General features: G+C 50.7%; 1 protein-coding gene across 9 annotated transcripts in view; it reads right to left on the minus strand.

The window, feature by feature from the left end:
• Positions 1-5603: 5603 nt before the first annotated feature.
• Positions 5604-16082, minus strand: part of LOC102387240 (zinc finger protein 883-like) — a 64409-nt gene continuing 53930 nt past the window's right edge. For 2 of the 9 annotated variants that reach the window (XM_006038895.3, XM_014527444.2), the window contains exons 4-6: positions 12059-12175; positions 11155-11244; positions 5604-9599 (exon numbers count right to left, since the gene is read on the minus strand). In XM_006038895.3, the coding sequence (XP_006038957.1) occupies positions 8125-9599; positions 11155-11244; positions 12059-12175 (1682 nt within the window). In that variant the 3' untranslated portion in view covers positions 5604-8124. Of the gene's footprint in view, positions 9600-11154; positions 11313-12058; positions 12176-14835; positions 14963-15725; positions 16077-16082 lie in introns of those variants that run through there. The other 7 variants (XM_025195465.1, XM_025195463.1, XM_025195468.1 and 4 more) reach the window with 7 other exon arrangements.

Raw genomic sequence — 16082 nt, forward strand, 5'->3', positions numbered from 1 at the left:
GCAGCGCTCTGTCGCACCACCACCTCCTGCCTGTATGCTGTATTCACACTCTGATTGTTGTTTCTATCGGCCGATCAGTATAAATAAGGTGTTATGGAGAGACAGACAGACTATGGCTTTTATAATATTAAAATTATTTTATTAAATAAAGAATTCAAAGAAACTGATCTGTGATTGTCGCCTCCTATTTCATTTGCTGTGGTGGGTGTCCAAAGGGCCTCAGAGTATGCTGGGGGGTTGTAGATCAGCTCTTTTGGAGATCAGTCAGTGTCTGTTGTATGTGCTCCCTTCTCCATTATCAGAGATAATATGGTGCGTGATGTACCCTGACCCCCTCAGCACTATTATAGAAATAGCACAGAGTGAAGCATACTATTGAATACTGGTCATCTAACTTGGGGTTAATGCTGTGAGTGGTGTCAGGAAACCACTCATGACCTGTGCCGGTGAAAGGTGCATCCTATTCTCTTAGTTCAGGGTTCGGAGTTAATGCATGGAATTAATAACTGATTGCCCGCTTTATGTGGGCTGCCAAGCATGGTTTTATTTGCTGTTAAAAGCAGTAAGCAGGCACCCACACTCAGGATGGCGGATACTAGCCTGCAGGCATCATAACATTTTTTTTTCAGTGTGCAGGCCCTACCCTCTGAAGTCAACCTGCAGTTCCAGGAGGGTGGACACTTTTCCTGGTTTGCCCTGGTGACTGAGGCTTGAGGCACAAGCCAGACCTGAGGCTTGTTCCTGCCCCACAGTGGGGAGGGGGCAGACAGGCTCCCAGGTGGGTGGTCAGCAGGCCTGTGTGTAGCAACTAGTATTCACTTTGGTGATTCAAATCACTGTCCTTATTTGATTTGGCTGAATCTGATTCGGAGATTCGGCTGCTGCTGAATCTCCGAATTCGCTAGGCCCGAATCAAATCAGGACAGTGATTCAAATCACTGAATCAAATCACTGCCCCCCGAATCAGATGAATCCGAATCTGAAGCAAATACTAGCCACTTCACGATCCCTGCTGCCCCCCACTGCATGTGGATGATGTGATGCAGATGATGCGGAGGCCAGTGTGAAGGGAAGAGGAGTCCAGGAGAGCTGGCTGTACTTTAAAGAAACCTTACTGAGGGCACAGGAACAAACCATCCCGATGTGCAGGAAAACTAGCAAGTATGGCAGAAGACTAGCTTTGCTTAGCAGGGTACTCTTCAGTGAGCTAAAACCCAAAAAGAAAGTTAAAAAAAGTGGAAACTTGGACAACTAGGGAGGAGTATAAGAGTATTGCTTGGGCATGCAGTGATGAAATCAGGAAGACCAAAACACAACTAGAGTTGCAGCTAGCAAGGGACATGAAGGGTAACAAGAAGGGTTTTTACAAGTATGTCAGCAACAAGAGGAGGGTCAGGGAAAGTGTGGGTCCCTTACTGAATAGGGGAGGCAACCTAGTAATAGATGATGCAGAAAAGACTGGAGTACTCAATGCCTTTTTCACCTGATTCTTCACAGGCAAGGTTAGCTCCCAGACTGCTGTATCTGGCACCCCAGTTTGGGGAGAAGGTGAGCACCCAATAGTGGCAAAAGTCCAGGTTAGGGACTATGTAGATAAACTGGACATGTGTAAGTCCATGTGGCCAGATGCAATGCACCCAAGGGTGCTGAGGGAGTTGACTAATGTGACAGCAGAGTCACTGGCCATCATCTTTGAAAACTCATGGTGATCAGGGGAGGTCCCGGATTATTGGAAAAGGGCAAATATAGTGAGTATCTTTAAGAAAGGGAAGGAGGAGGATCTGGGAAACTACAAACTCACCTCAGGACAACTACAAAGTTCTGCACTTAGGATGGAAGAATCTCATGCCCCATTATAGGCTGGGGACCGACTGGCTAAGCAGCAGCTGTGCAGAAAAGCTCTTGGGGCTTACAGTGGATAGTAGATTGAATATGAGCCAACAGTGCGCCCTTGTTGTGAAAAAGGCTAACGGCATACTGGACTGCATTAGTAGGAGCGTTGCCAGCAGATGGAGGGAAGTGATTCTTCCCCTCTATTCAGCAATGGTGAGGCCACATCTGGAGCCCTGTGTCCAGTTTTGGGCCTCCCACTACAGAAAGGATGTGGACAAATTGGAGAGAGTCCAGTGGAGGGCAACAAAAATGGTTAGGGGGTTGGGGGACATGACTTCTGAGGAGAGGCTGAGGGAACTGGGCTTATTTAGTCTGGAGAAGAAAAGACTGAGGGGGATTTAATACCAGCCTTCAACTACCAGAGTGCTGGTCCCAAAGAGGATGCAGCTAAACTGCTCTCAGTGGTAGCAGATAACAAAGAGCAATGGTCTCAAATTGCAACAAGGGAAGTTTAGGTTAGCGATTATGAAAAACTTTTTCAGTAGCAACGTAGTAAAGCACTGGAACAGATTACCCAGAGAGGTTGTGGAGTCTCCATCCTTGGAGGTTTTTAAGGCCTGGCTGGACAGAGCCTTGACTGGGATGATCTAGTTGGGGATGGTCCTGCTTTGAGCAGGGGGCTGAACTAGATGTAACCTGTAGGGGCCTCCTCCAGCCACACTTCTCTATGTTTTCTCTGAATTCTATGAATGACCCTCTTCAGTGGTTGCAATAGCCATTAGCTCAGAGCCATCAGTGTCACTGACTCCATCAAGCAGTTGTGGAACAAAGCGGGGGTCAACCAACCCACCAGCTGTGGGTGCCGACCTCAGGTGGTGCGGGTGAGGGAGAATAGATAGATCACCATGATGCTGCAAGCAATTCAGCTGGTGTGTGTGCATCTGTATGTGTTTGTGTGCATGCATTTGTCTGTATGTTTGCACACATGTCTGCATACAAATGGGACAGATATTCCCCATGGCTCTCTGCTGGGGGCAATATGTGGGACAGATGGCCATTTCCATGATACTGACTGTAGCAAGCATCTATATGCTAACCCTGCTTCCCCTAAGCTAGTGTAGTAGATGAGCCAGTTCTCTTCCATCCCTCCCCCTCCAGGATTGTTGGTTTTGAGGTGGAGCACAGGTGTTTCCCAGCTCCATAGGTGTCTCCTGGAGATACCACTGCAGCACAGGGTAACCAGTCCCTGACAGCAAACAGACACTGTAGCAGGGCCTGGGAGGAGGCACAGTGAACATCTGCCGCTGGAGACTAGCAGGCAGGGTTGGGTAGAGATGGCTGGCAGGCATGAGGGGCTGGGAGGGTCCTGGGCTCCCAACTCCACAGCAGGGGCTGTCTGCCTGGAGGGGCTCAGATGTAAGCTGTAGGTATGGCCAGTGACTGAGAGACCACACTGACCATGGCAGACTACAGACCTAGCAAAAGCCTGAGTAATGAATGGTATGTGCTTGATATACAATCAACAATGAATAAGCTTGCAGTTAAATCAGTAACAGCACCCTGGGAAAGTAGACCAAGAATCTGTTTATCAAGCCTCTGTTAGGCTAGGCCAAGAATGAAGAACTGCTTTTTGGAAAAATGTTAACAGTAACTGAAAGCAACTATCGATGTTTTGCCTTTTGCTAACAATTGAGTTGTATGTAGTCAGTTCAAATCCAATTGCAATAATCACCTAGCTTTGTTAACCTGCTGTCAGCCTTGGCCACTTTCAAAGGACTCATGTTAAGTTGCAGACATGTGGCTAAAGCAGGCCACACAGCCTATGCCAGAGTGCACCACTGCAGACAGGGCCATCCCTGGGGGGGTGCAGTTGGGGCAACTGCCACAGGCCCCACACTTTGGGGGGCTCTGCAGAGTGAGGCGGAGCAGCAGCAGTGTGGAGCTGGATGGAGCAGTGGCTCCCCATCCAGTGGCGCACTACACCCCCCTGCTGCTGATGCTATTGCCACTGCTGCCCGCAGCAGCTTCTTCAGGTCTGGGGCTGTGGGATCGGAGTGGGGGCAGGGCCCTGCACCCTGATGGGGTCAGCTCTGATTGCAGGTGTTAGAACTGGCCTAGTCGGCAACATAAAAGAACTAGAACATGAAGAGAAGTATTCCCAGGTGGTGAGGGAGTTATGTCCTCCCTCCCAGAAGTGTACTTTTCATAAGGACACAGGCCCAAGCTAATTGGCATCTTCCAAGCCCACAGGAAAACTGGTTCAGTCCCGTTCCTGAAGTTTCAGTGAAACAAAGATACATGAATAACACCAATAAGAATCTTTATTTAAATGAGCCACATGTAAATATTGGGTGTAAATGGGGGATCTTTGGGAAAACCACTACAGAGTCAAGACAAGGTCTTGCCAGCCTGCATGCCACCTTCCGCCTCCCTGTGTCTCCTCCAGCCAGTACAGGTGAGAATCTGTGTAGTGCTGTTGCTGGTAGCTAGATAAACAAAGCAGTGCCTGTTATGGGATATAATCTATAAAAGGTTGGATTATAGACCTGTCTCACCTCTACCTGACCTGCTAAGAGGGAATGGAGTATCACTGGAAGATGTGATCGCATTTTGACTTGGTGTACACAAAGGATAATCAGTAAGGGAGTTGCAACCATCCCTGAAATCTAAGCTTGCAAAGGAGTCCTGATCACAGAAGGGCTGTAGTTTTGTTTCTCAAAAGACCAAATGGTACTGGGTTGCTGGTAACAGAGGCTCAGGGCTGCCCCCCTCCAGGACAGCTCATCTTGTCCCTGCAGCCTAGTGATGGGACTTCCCAGGTGCCCAGCAGGCAGCTGAGCCCCCACACCTCATAGGCCTGAGCTGCTGGGTCTCAGGGGTCATAATGCAGCCCCCCCACCCACCAGTGTCTCAACAATGGGGAATACAGAAGCAGGAACACATGCAGGTTTAGAGCCCCCAGCCAGTACCTCCACCTGGCATGGCTGGGGCAGGGGTGCCTGTGGGTGCTGGCCCCCTGCAGCAAGTGCAGCAGCAGGGAGGGAGCAGCATAATCCCTGGAGCCCTGAGGTCCATGTAAGGGCATCATGAGAGGAAGGACACAGGTTTCTCCAACCCTGGCCCCGGGGGAGATGCTAGCACCATAGGGGCCTCTGATACCACTGTCCATGGCACAAGAACCACCCCTGCCCCCCACAGCCATTTCCCCTCCCATGGCTCCCAGGGCAGGTGTGTCACTACCCCTGTGTGACAGCTGAAAAGTGTGCCTGTGTGATCAAGGTGCTTGCTGAAGGCTCTATGAAGATTAGACCAAGTGTTTTTCTGTATTTGTTTAGATATTAAGCTATATGTTGTTGCTAAAAGCCTAATTAAAGTCTAAGATGTAGTGAGGCCTTGTATAAAGTAAGGCCTAGTAAACTTAGCAAAGCCTTGAAGTAGTAAGGCCCTGTGGCGTAGTTAAAATTACCTTATCAAAAGAATGCAAGGCTTGTATTCCTATTGGTCAGTCTAAGGACAGTTGAAGTAAAAGGAATCTGAGTGGTTGTACGTTATCAGAACCATTCAGAAGCTTTAAATTGGCTGGAATATCTGGCAACTATTCAGAAGGAAGATACAGCTCTGTATAAAGGATTAGTTAGCTGTTGCCTGGATCAGTGGGCCCATGGAGCTCGAGGAGCCCAAAGGACTGCATTCCAGGGTCCTTCCCGGTACCCCTCAGACAGTGCTGTTCAAGGACGCCTGACTTCGCTGAACTTTGTGGAGAGAAACTTGCTGTGTATCAGGCGTCAGAGGGGACTGCCAATAAGTTGCTGATGCGAATTGCTTTTGTCTGTCATTGTTTGTCTTGTTACTACGCATAGTTGTGTTTTTGTTAAGTCAATAAACCTTTCTTACTTTTCTACCCTCGACCATACTCTTGATCCCGAACCCTCCGCAGGTGGCTGGGACACCCCTGCCCCAGCCTAAGGGGGAAAAAACAGCCCCTGCTCTTGGGCTGGGAAGGACCGTGCTGGGGGCAGTGAATAGGGAAATTGCCCAATGCTGAGGACTTTTTAACTCTGAGGGTGAAAAGTCAGTACCATGTGAGGGGAAGGGGTTTTGTTTAAAATACCCTTAGAGGGAAAAATAATACCCCAGAGAGGCTCCTCTGGGGGTATAACTACCCCCCCAGCAATGGGCAGTTCCAGAGGGGCAGCTGTCCCCCTCCCACATCTGCCCCCTCAGCCCTTGGGGGTGGGGGGGCTTAGGGCTGTGCAACCTTGGCCTGGGGCATTTGAATCCCCTCAGTCCATGGCAGGGGGTGGGAAGAGCTGGGGCTGTTTTCTTGTCACCATCATCAAGGCAGACCCCAGTGTGCGGGTGTGGGGGGAAGGGAACAGGCTCCTTCCCCTGCGGCCCCAGGGAGCTACCCTCAGCACCTGCCACAGCGTCCTCCCTGTAACAGGCCCCTTCTTCCAAGGAGGGGTCGAGAGGACTCAGTTTTCCCCACACTAATGTTAGCTCTTCTCACCAGGCAGCTTCACCAAGTAGGGAGTGAGAGAAAGGCCCTTAATTTCTGTATCCCTCCCATTCCCCATGAGCCGCCCTGGCTTCTTATAACACATCCAAGACCCCCTGGCTCCCTGTCACTTGAACCCCCCAGCAACACTTGCACCAACCTCTATCACCCCAAATACTATGATTCCTGCAGGACTCTTCTACTCACTACAGACCCCTCAAAATCCTCAGGCTCCCCATGAGCACCTCCCCCCCACCCCAAGAACACACTGCTAAAGCAGTCCATATATCCCATAACCCCTACTCCAGGGCAGAATGCTTTCCCTTGCGGTAAATGCTATAACGCTGCCCCAGACACACACTACATTCTCCCCGCGTGCTCAAGCCCTGAGCCTAGAAAACCATTCACCCAGCACCCCACCCAGACTGAGCTGGCTGTGGGGACGGAACAGTGTGGCAGTGAATAAGGGCAGTGAGGAAGATGGGCACTGGGGCTGGGGAGAGCAGTGGTTGTGAAGGGGACTGGGGGTCCTAGGACAGAGTGAAAGATGCTGGGAGGATTTGGGGGTCAGGGGTGCTGGGGCATCGGCAGGTATGGTCTGGGGCATTGTAGGATTATCACAGAGGCAAAAACAAAGGGAAGCAAGGTTGCATGGTGTTTGAAATGAGGACATTGGTGTTTTACCATCATGGTTAGGTCAGGCAGAACTGAAACTTCCCATCCTCCAACTGACCCAGCTGCTCCATTAAAGCACCTGGTGTGGGCACAGCTTTGCTGACAGGGGAATACATTCATCTGCTTCAGCCCACATCAACCAGGAGGTCATGAATCTACACCCTTTGCTGGCACAGACTATCTACACAAGGGCGCTGCTATCATCACTGCACCATCAAAGATCCTGCAGACAGGCACAAGTGCCTGAATCTCCCCAGGGAAGCTGTTTTCTGGGCAGAGACTCCCCATAGGGGTAGACTGACTTAGCTATTTATTGACTTATTTATACCTTGCCTTACATGAACGTCTCAGCCAGGCTTGCAATAAACAAATACAAGGCAGGGTTCCTCAAACAGCCCAAAATGTGAGAACTCCAACCCCCACCCCTCACCCTATACACGAGCACACACCCCCCCACCACCACCTACCCAACCATGCCTCCCAGTTGCTACTTCCAGCCAAATGTAAGACACCGTTCTGAACCCCCAGCTCCCCAATTCCCATCACCCCACCTCAACCTCAGGAGAGATCCTCCACCCTTCCCAAGGTTTCTACCAAACCTGCACCCCCTCCCCCAAAAGCACAGTCAATTCTTCCCCTGAAACAAGCCTAACACTACAAAAGTAGGAAAAGTAAAAGAAAGGCTCATCTTGGGCAATGTCAAAATGCCACCCTTAAGCACAACATGGGCAACCAATATGGGTACCAAACCAGAGCTCCTGCAGCACAGGCCTGAGTCCGCTTATCTCCTCCGTCCCTGCTGCAGCCCGGAACCCCAACTATGGAGGTTCTCCTAGGAGTCACAGTCATAGAGAAGTGGGGCTGGAAGGGACCATCTAGTCCAACCAGAGGTTGCATCTAGTCCAACTTTCTACCTGAGGCAGGATCAGCTCTATCCAAACCATACCATACAACCATAATCTAAACGCTAAAGGAGAACACTTCCATCTTCAAGGCGAATGCAAACCCAACACCTGGGGACTGTGGAGGTGGGGGCACTTTAGGCCAGCTGCCAGGCTTTCCCCCACTCCCACTTCAGGACACCAACTGTGTGGAGAAATGGCAGAAACCACCCTATGTCAATGGCAAGGGGCAGGCTGGTGGGTTCGTTGGTGCTTGTTCAGAGCAGAGGGATCCCTGAAGCTCTTCCCACAGTCACTGCAGTGGCACGGTTTCTCCCTGACATGGATGCGCTGGTGCACTCGGAGGTGGGATGAGTGGATGAAGCTCTTCCCACACTCCCCACAGTGATATGGCTTCTCCCCAGTGTGTATTCGCATATGCACTTGGAGGAAGTCCTGGCGGGCAAAGCTCTTGCCACACTTGGCACAGCCATAGGGCTTCTCCCCTGTGTGCGAGCGCTGGTGCACTTGGAGGTGAGACAGCTGGTTGAAGCTCTTCTCGCACTCGGTACAGCCATATGGCTTCTCCCCTGTGTGGATGCGCTGGTGTTGGGTAAGAGTGGAGCTCTGCCGGAAGCTCTTCCCACACTGTGCACAGTGGTAGGGCTTCTCCCCAGTGTGGATACGCTGGTGGACACGGAGCTGGGACAGCTGGTTAAAGCTCTTCCCACACTTGGGACAGTGATGCGGCTTCCCACCCGTGTGGACACGCTGGTGGACTTGGAGGTAGGACGAGTGGTGGAAGCTCTTTGTACACTGGGTGCAACCATGTGGTTTCTCCTTGGTGTGGATGTGCTGGTGCCTGGTCAGAGCAGAGGGATCTCTGAAGCTCTTCCCACATTGCGTGCAGTGAAACGGCCTCTCCCTGGTATGGATGCGTTGGTGCACACGGAGGTGAGACGAGTGAATGAAGCTCTTTCCACACTCCCCACAGTGATATGGCTTCTCCCCGGTATGCATTCGCATATGCACTTGGAGGAAGTCCTGGCGGGCAAAGCTCTTGCCACACTTGGCACAGCCATAGGGCTTCTCCCCCGTGTGCGAGCGCTGGTGCACTTGGAGGTGAGACAGCTGGTTGAAGCTCTTCTCACACTCGGTACAGCCATACGGCTTCTCCCCCGTGTGGATACGCCGGTGGACTTGTAGGTGGGACATTTGGTTGAAGCTCTTCCCACAGTCCCCGCAGTGAAATGGCTTCTCCCCTGTGTGGATGCGCTGGTGCTGAGTGAGTGTAGAGCTCTGCTTGAAGCTCTTCCCACACTGAGTGCACTGGTAGGGCTTCTCCCCAGTGTGGATGCAGTGCTGGACTCTGAGCTTGGACAGCTGGTTAAAGCTCTGCTCCATCTTAGCACAAGGGTGGGCCGTCTGCCTCCCGTGAGTTTGACCATGCACCCTTAGCTCCTGTTGGCCCCTGAAGCTCTCACCACACTCTCCACATATATACAGTTCCTCCCCCATGGGAGTGCTGCCCTCATGGCTCCTCAAGTCCTTCTGTCCCTTGAATCCTTCACTGCATATAGGCCTCCTACAGGGCTCAGCTGTTCTCTGTCCCCATTGCATAAGCAGCTGGTTAATGGCTGGAACCAGGTCAAGGTTTGCAAGCTGTTCTTCAGCAGGCTGTTGCTCAGCTCTGCTCAGCATCCTGGCACCTGCTGGATAGAGAAGGCAACCTTGAAATTGGGCCGCAAAGAACAGAACTTGGCACTCTGGTACCTTGTGAGAAAAGAGGTCCAATACCAAGTATTTCCAATGCTGGGGGTGGAGGCAGGTCAGTGCACTGTGCTAATGTTCCCTAGTGAATTTCAGACCGAATCACAGTGGCTCTGTCCCAAATCCAAATCTCATCTGAGCAAGGAGACCTCAGAGGTGTAGCAGCCAGGATCTGCATTCTGGGTAACAACACCAGCAGAGGAAATGGCTGGAGCCCAGCTGCCTCCAGTTGCTGGACTGGCAGTGGCCATGGCAGCAGCTCCTGTTCATATTCCCCCTCTAAGTGGACACCCAGGTTTGCTGCCTCAGTCACCCACCACTCATTGCACCACTATATCATCTCAGATCTTTCAGAGGAACACACGTAGGATGTGTGTGCTGGCACAGGGTGGGCTGTGGCTCCACACACTCTATAGCTGGGAGATGAGAGATATCATCCTAATGGAAGAATGAGACTCTCTAAGAGCTCAGCTACACCTTGACTGTAACAAGTGTGAGGAAAGAGGGTACTGAGCATGCCCCTACTCATGGACTGCTGCCATACTACAAACCACAAGTTTCAAATATATGGTCCACGGGCCAGATCCAGGTTATCCAGTTTGCAGCCTTGATAGGAGAGCCTTCCCACAACTGCAGCCAAGTTCCTGGGTAAGACCCACAGTGCTGGAGCCCACACAGCACTGTGACTTGTTCCTGCAGCAGCAGCTGAGCACCCATGATGGTGGGCTTCTTCCCGCAGTAGTGCTAGGATTCCAACACTGCAGCTCTCACCCAAGCACTAAGCTGCAGCTGCAGGAAGAAGCCACTGTGCTGCTGGGCTGCCAAGCACCCAAGTGAAAGCCACAGCACTGGGGCCCCAGCAGCACTGTGGGAAGAAGCCCAATACTGCAGCTTGTTCCCGCAGTAGCAGCCAAATGCCCAAGATGCCGGGCCTGTTTCCATCTGGTCCCAGATGGATGAAAGCTGGTGTAGCACACGCTGGATCTAGCACTAGAGGGCTGAGGGAGGTGTGTGGGCCTGATCTGGCCTGCAAGGCCAGCCCCATGCCATTCATCTGGCCCATGGACTGGTCCCATACTACACATTCAGCCTGCAGGACCAGACAAGTTTGACACCCTTGATACAGACCCATGACTTCATCAGTGAGGCTACTTGGGGCTCAACCCCAGTGATCACTCTCAAGCTCTCTGTCTCTGGCAGCTCTGAGAACCGCATCTGAGGACCAGACTGAAGCAGCCTCACTGGCAAAGTTCTGTGCCTGGAGCATGTTAGCAGACATGGATGGTGAGGGGGCATGCTGAACACTGCCTTCTCTGCAACGCACCACTGCTAAGGTATAAACAAGTCCTAAGGGCTTCTTGGAATAAAAAGAAACTACGTCAGCCCTCATCCCTCAGAGAAATGTTCTGAAAAGGGAGGATTTTGGAACCGATGAGCCAGGCTGGAAATAAGCTCTCTACTTCTCCCTTCTGGAGGGAGCAGAGCTCTGCTTCCTACCTGCTTGCAGGGAAGTCTCTCCTCTAGGGAACGAGTGCCAGGAATTTTCCTCTGTTGATGAGTCCCAGGTGCCCTCTGTGTCAGAAGAATCTGCACCAGGCATAAGAGATAACCTGGATGTGGGCTCTAGGTGCAGAGATGCAGCAGGAAAAGAGATCCTGTTGCGAACCATGACAGGTTTACATCTCCCAGACCATGAGAGTCTGTGAATCCCACCCATCCCTGTGGGCTATGTAATACAGTCCAAGATACTGACAAAATACTGCCTTTATTCCCCTGCTACAGAGAAATGTTAGTTTCATTTAATGGAGGGGACCAGCAGTAATGGGCAAAAGTGTCCCAGCATACCTATAGCCCTACCCCAATGACTGCCAGTGCTTGCTAACCACGAAAACTGCCATGAAACAATACAATACAAATCATGCCCTGGCAAAGTGCATTACAGAGATCTGGCCAACTTGGGCTGGAGTGTTAACTCCCACATTGCTGAGTGAAAATGGGAATTCCAGCCCATGGTACCATGGAGAAATGACATTTGTGACTAATAACAGGATATCAGGCTAGGATTTGGCCCTAGCACTGTCAGGCTTTCCTGGGGGCAGGTCCTCACCTCCATGACAGATTCCCTGCCAAAGTAGGTGACTGAGGCTCTTTCTCCAAAGAGACAGAGAATGGGGAATTGCTGGAGGGGTGAATTTGGTTTTCATGCCCCAAGAGCCCTAACAGGGGAAGGAGAAGGTCATTTGTGCCTTCATCTTTGAATTGCAGGGCATGGGAACACACACCTACCTGGATAACTGAGACCAGGATAAACTGTTTGAGATCAGTACCTTGAGGCAGCAGGATAGGGCAGAGTTGCAGGTCACTCTGAGGAGGTGGGGTAAGGCAAACTGGCATGACTCACCTGGGGACACGCCCTCTGACTGCACACTTTCTCCAGGGTCATAATCATCACAGACCCACAGCTCCACCTCCCCTCGCTGGATGCGGCAGATCAAGTCTGGTATGGGACCTTCATATCCTGTGGGGGAAAGTGTATCAAAAGGTGGTTATGTTTAATTACTCACCATCCAGGGCTTGATGTGAATTTGAGGAACGGAGCCAATTCTAAGGGGACCTTGAAAAAACAGGGAAGGTGGACATTTAGGATGAAAGAGAAAACACTACAAAAGGAAAATCTTTCAAGAAATGACAGCCCTTCTCACCCTGCTAAGTGCAGTCATAAGAAAAAATATGAACCACTGAGAAGTATATAAAGGGTATAAAAGTCCAAGTAGCAGCATGAAAGGTAGGCAGAGGTACAGTGATCTGTGATGTACTAGGAAAAAGGAAGAGAAAGCTTTCTTATAGATTTCTAGCTACCAGCTTGAAAAGAAAGAGAACAGACCCACTTATGAATGAATATAACTTATTATTATGAGTGAAGAAGCAGTTATAGACTGACCCTCAGATATGGTCTGAGAGACCAGGGTTATTCCTAATACCAGTCTCAACAAAATTAACTGGACCTAAAAATGATTATAAGAAGACTTTAATAAAGCTATTTTTTTAATTTATGATTAGGGAACTGTGTCAAATTATTTTATTCCTGTTAAACTAGTAAGATCTTTCCAGATCCTGAAAATAAGAAAATATTACTTGGACTCAAACAGCAAGATTATGGAAATTACAAAATAAATAATTACAAATAAAGAGAATGGCTAAAAACCTAGAAATTACAAACAGCACATGGCTATAAACCTAGGAGAGATGAAGGTTACATTCCAGAAGAAAAAGAAAGTGATCTTAACTGTCTGAATTTCCTTAGTTCTAAGATTTTAGAAAAACTAACATGTGGCCAGGCTGTTAAATCAACTGACTCTGCCCAAGTTCAGAGACTAAGCCAGTGGCTCTCAACCACATTAGATTAAAGGCACTTGTCAGAAAATTCTAGTATTTTGTTTTTTGTCTTTTCTTGACTACAGACAAATGTTGGTGTTGCAAACAATTCAGGAAGACCACAATGAGCTAAAACAGGGGTTTTCAACTTTTTTTGGTCAGGGTACCCCCTGCAGCCAGTCAAGAAGCGGGGAGTTGCCCAGCAGCCAGTCCACAAGCGAAGGGGGGGGGGGTCCCCCCCTGCGGCAGCGAAACTGAAAGTGCCACCAGCTCCTCTGTGCCGCTGCCATGTACCCCCTCAGGCCTTCCAAAATACCCCCAGGGGTACGCAATGAAAACCCCTGAGCTAGAGCATTTTGACACCGTGGATCCTATATTAAAATCTCTGGGTTTCTCTTGTCAATTATGTCTACGTGTCTGCACACTGAACAGTGCTAATACTTTGAGGTAGCTCAGGGTACCCTTAAAAGTGTATCACAGTGCCACAACACCCTGGCTGAGAATCACTGGATGCTGAGAGCAACTGTATGTAGCATCTGTCTCAACCCAGCAGCTCAGGCCCGGACTCTGGCTCTGGGCCAAAGCTGCTGCCACCACAACAGTTGCTGGGTGGCCAGGCTGGGGACTGAACATGCTCTGTGCCCTGTACTAGAGAGGGGCTGGAGGACAAATGAGGGCAGAGAACAGACAGCAAGAGGCAAGGTGTGGAGGGGCAAGCAGCAGGGGTCAGGTCATTTAACACCCCCACCACCTGCCCCCTATTGCCTGACCCCCTACCGCCTGCTCCACTGCCACTTCTTTCTCTCCTGCAGAGGTAGGGGGGATGAATTCAAAATGATTCTCTACCCCCACCCCCACTGATAATTAGACTCTATACATAAATAATTATAACAGACTTATACATTTTCCATGTATAGATTCTATTTATTGGATGGTTACCTTAAATTCAAAGTCTTCTTGGATTTAGGTAAACGTGATATTTGTGAACACTGTGTTGGAGATGATCTATTTATTAATGATTTGGATGCTGGTGTAGAAAGCTGCTTGAGCAAGTTTGCAGAAGACACAAGTGGGAAGGATTGTGAACAAACTGGAGGATGGGAGCACAATTCAGAGTCATCTTAGACTGGACAGCTGGGCTGGAGTTAACAAGCTGAAGTTCAGTGCTGACACATGCAAGAATAAGCATCAAGAAGGAATTTTACCCCATGGTCAAATTGGTATGGGCTAAGGAGTTGGGAGGGTGGGAGGGAAAAGGGGATAGAGAGTTGCCTTCTTCTGTACCTGGGAACTTGTTGTAGTCGTTAATATATGCTCACAACAGGATATACCTGTGACAGGTTCAGATGTTATGTCTGGTGTTGTGTCAGGGTTGACCGTGCTGTTTTGCCAATAGGTTAGAAAATGGATTTCTATAAGACGGTTTATATAGAGATGATCCTGCCTCAGGCAGGAGGATGGATTAGATGACCTCTGGAGGTCCCCTCCAGCCCTACTTCTCCATGATTCTGTGGGCTCTGGGGAGCACAGAAGGACATCATCTTGCAACATATGAAAGAACCACGAGTTTGACCAAGAGGAAAACCAAAGTGAAGGGGGATAGATTTGAAACCACCCCCCCAAAAAACCAAGGAAACTATGACAATACAAAACATCACAGTGGCCTGAATAATGACAGCACTGGGGACAAACTAGGTTTAAACCACCAGCTCAAACTTCGTAAGAGGACAGCAGAACAAGGAGAGGAAGGGAACATTTCTGAGCTCTCACAGCTTTTGGGAGAAACAGGAAACAGAACTTTACCCAGGGAAACAAGGGCTTGGTAATTCCTCAGCATCTGGTCCTGGTAAAGCACCTTGTCTCGGTCTTCCAGCAGCTCCCATTCCTTCTGGGTGAAGTACAGCGCCACGTCCTCAAAGGCCTCCTGGAGCTGCAGGCACACACAGTCCCTTCTGCTCCAGCCTCATCCAGGCCCCCAAGCCCTGAGCTTTATGCTGCACTATAATGGTCTGTCAGCCTGGCTACACTGGGCATGGATGTGCAACTTCCCACACTCAGCTGACAGATCCCCAGCAAAGCCCCTGGTGTGCACGCAGCCTGGAGTGTGCCTACTCTAGAGCGCACTGCCATAACTAAACTACCAATTGTGACCCCAAGATATGAATCCTTCTCCAGCAAATACCTCTTCAGGATATCCCCAGGACCTACATAGCTTTGAGCCTTACTCTGCACCACAACCACCTGCCAGTTAGGGATTCACATCTCCCCAGCCCTCGGCTGACATGCTGTTTGAGCAAAGAGAGGTGTGGTCAAAGCTCTGCTGACAGAGGAGTGTGTTCCTTTCCTTCCACCCATATGATCCCAGAGGTAGTGCTGTACAGGCTGTGTACACCCCAGTGGGAGCAGCCACCACCATCACTCCAGCAGCAAGCTGCCTACCCTGCAGAGTTTGTCTCTCCTCCAGAAAAGCCATTTTCCTCGCAGCGACTCCCAGGGCAAACCCCCTACCTGGGAAAGCTGATCCCAGCATTTCTCTTCTTCCCCCAGACACTTCCCCAGGGAACTCCAGGGCCTTGCAGCACCCCTTTTGCTTCTCATGTTGGTCTGGGGTGGGGTGGGGAGCTCCCTAGCACTCAGTCTCAGGGATTTACTGCACCCCCATAACCCAGAGGGATCTCCCTGGTGAAGTTTACCTGAGCCAGGACTGCTGCAGCCATCGTCCTGCAGAGTGGAAAGACAGGGGGGAATGGAGCCAAGCAGCAGGAACGAAGGGATGCAGATCCTCAGTGGCCCGGGCTGGACTCAGGAAAATGGATCTGGAAACAGCAGAGAGAAGCGAGTGCCATGCTCCAGCGCCAGGCACAGACCCCGGCACCGTCAGCCCCGTAGGCCCGGAGCGGGGTCCCGCTGGCAGCGCCAGCCACAAGGACGGGGCGGCTCCCCCGGGCAGCCCCTGGCCCGAGGGCTGGGATTCACGTTGCTGCCTGGCAGGTCCTTCGCCCGACGGACTCCCCGCAGCGTCCCACGGAGCGGACACAGGTCCGCCGGAG

The sequence above is a fragment of the Alligator sinensis genome, unplaced genomic scaffold (assembly GCF_000455745.1).
Source record: "Alligator sinensis unplaced genomic scaffold, ASM45574v1 scaffold878_1, whole genome shotgun sequence".
Classification (NCBI taxonomy): Eukaryota; Metazoa; Chordata; order Crocodylia; family Alligatoridae; genus Alligator; species Alligator sinensis.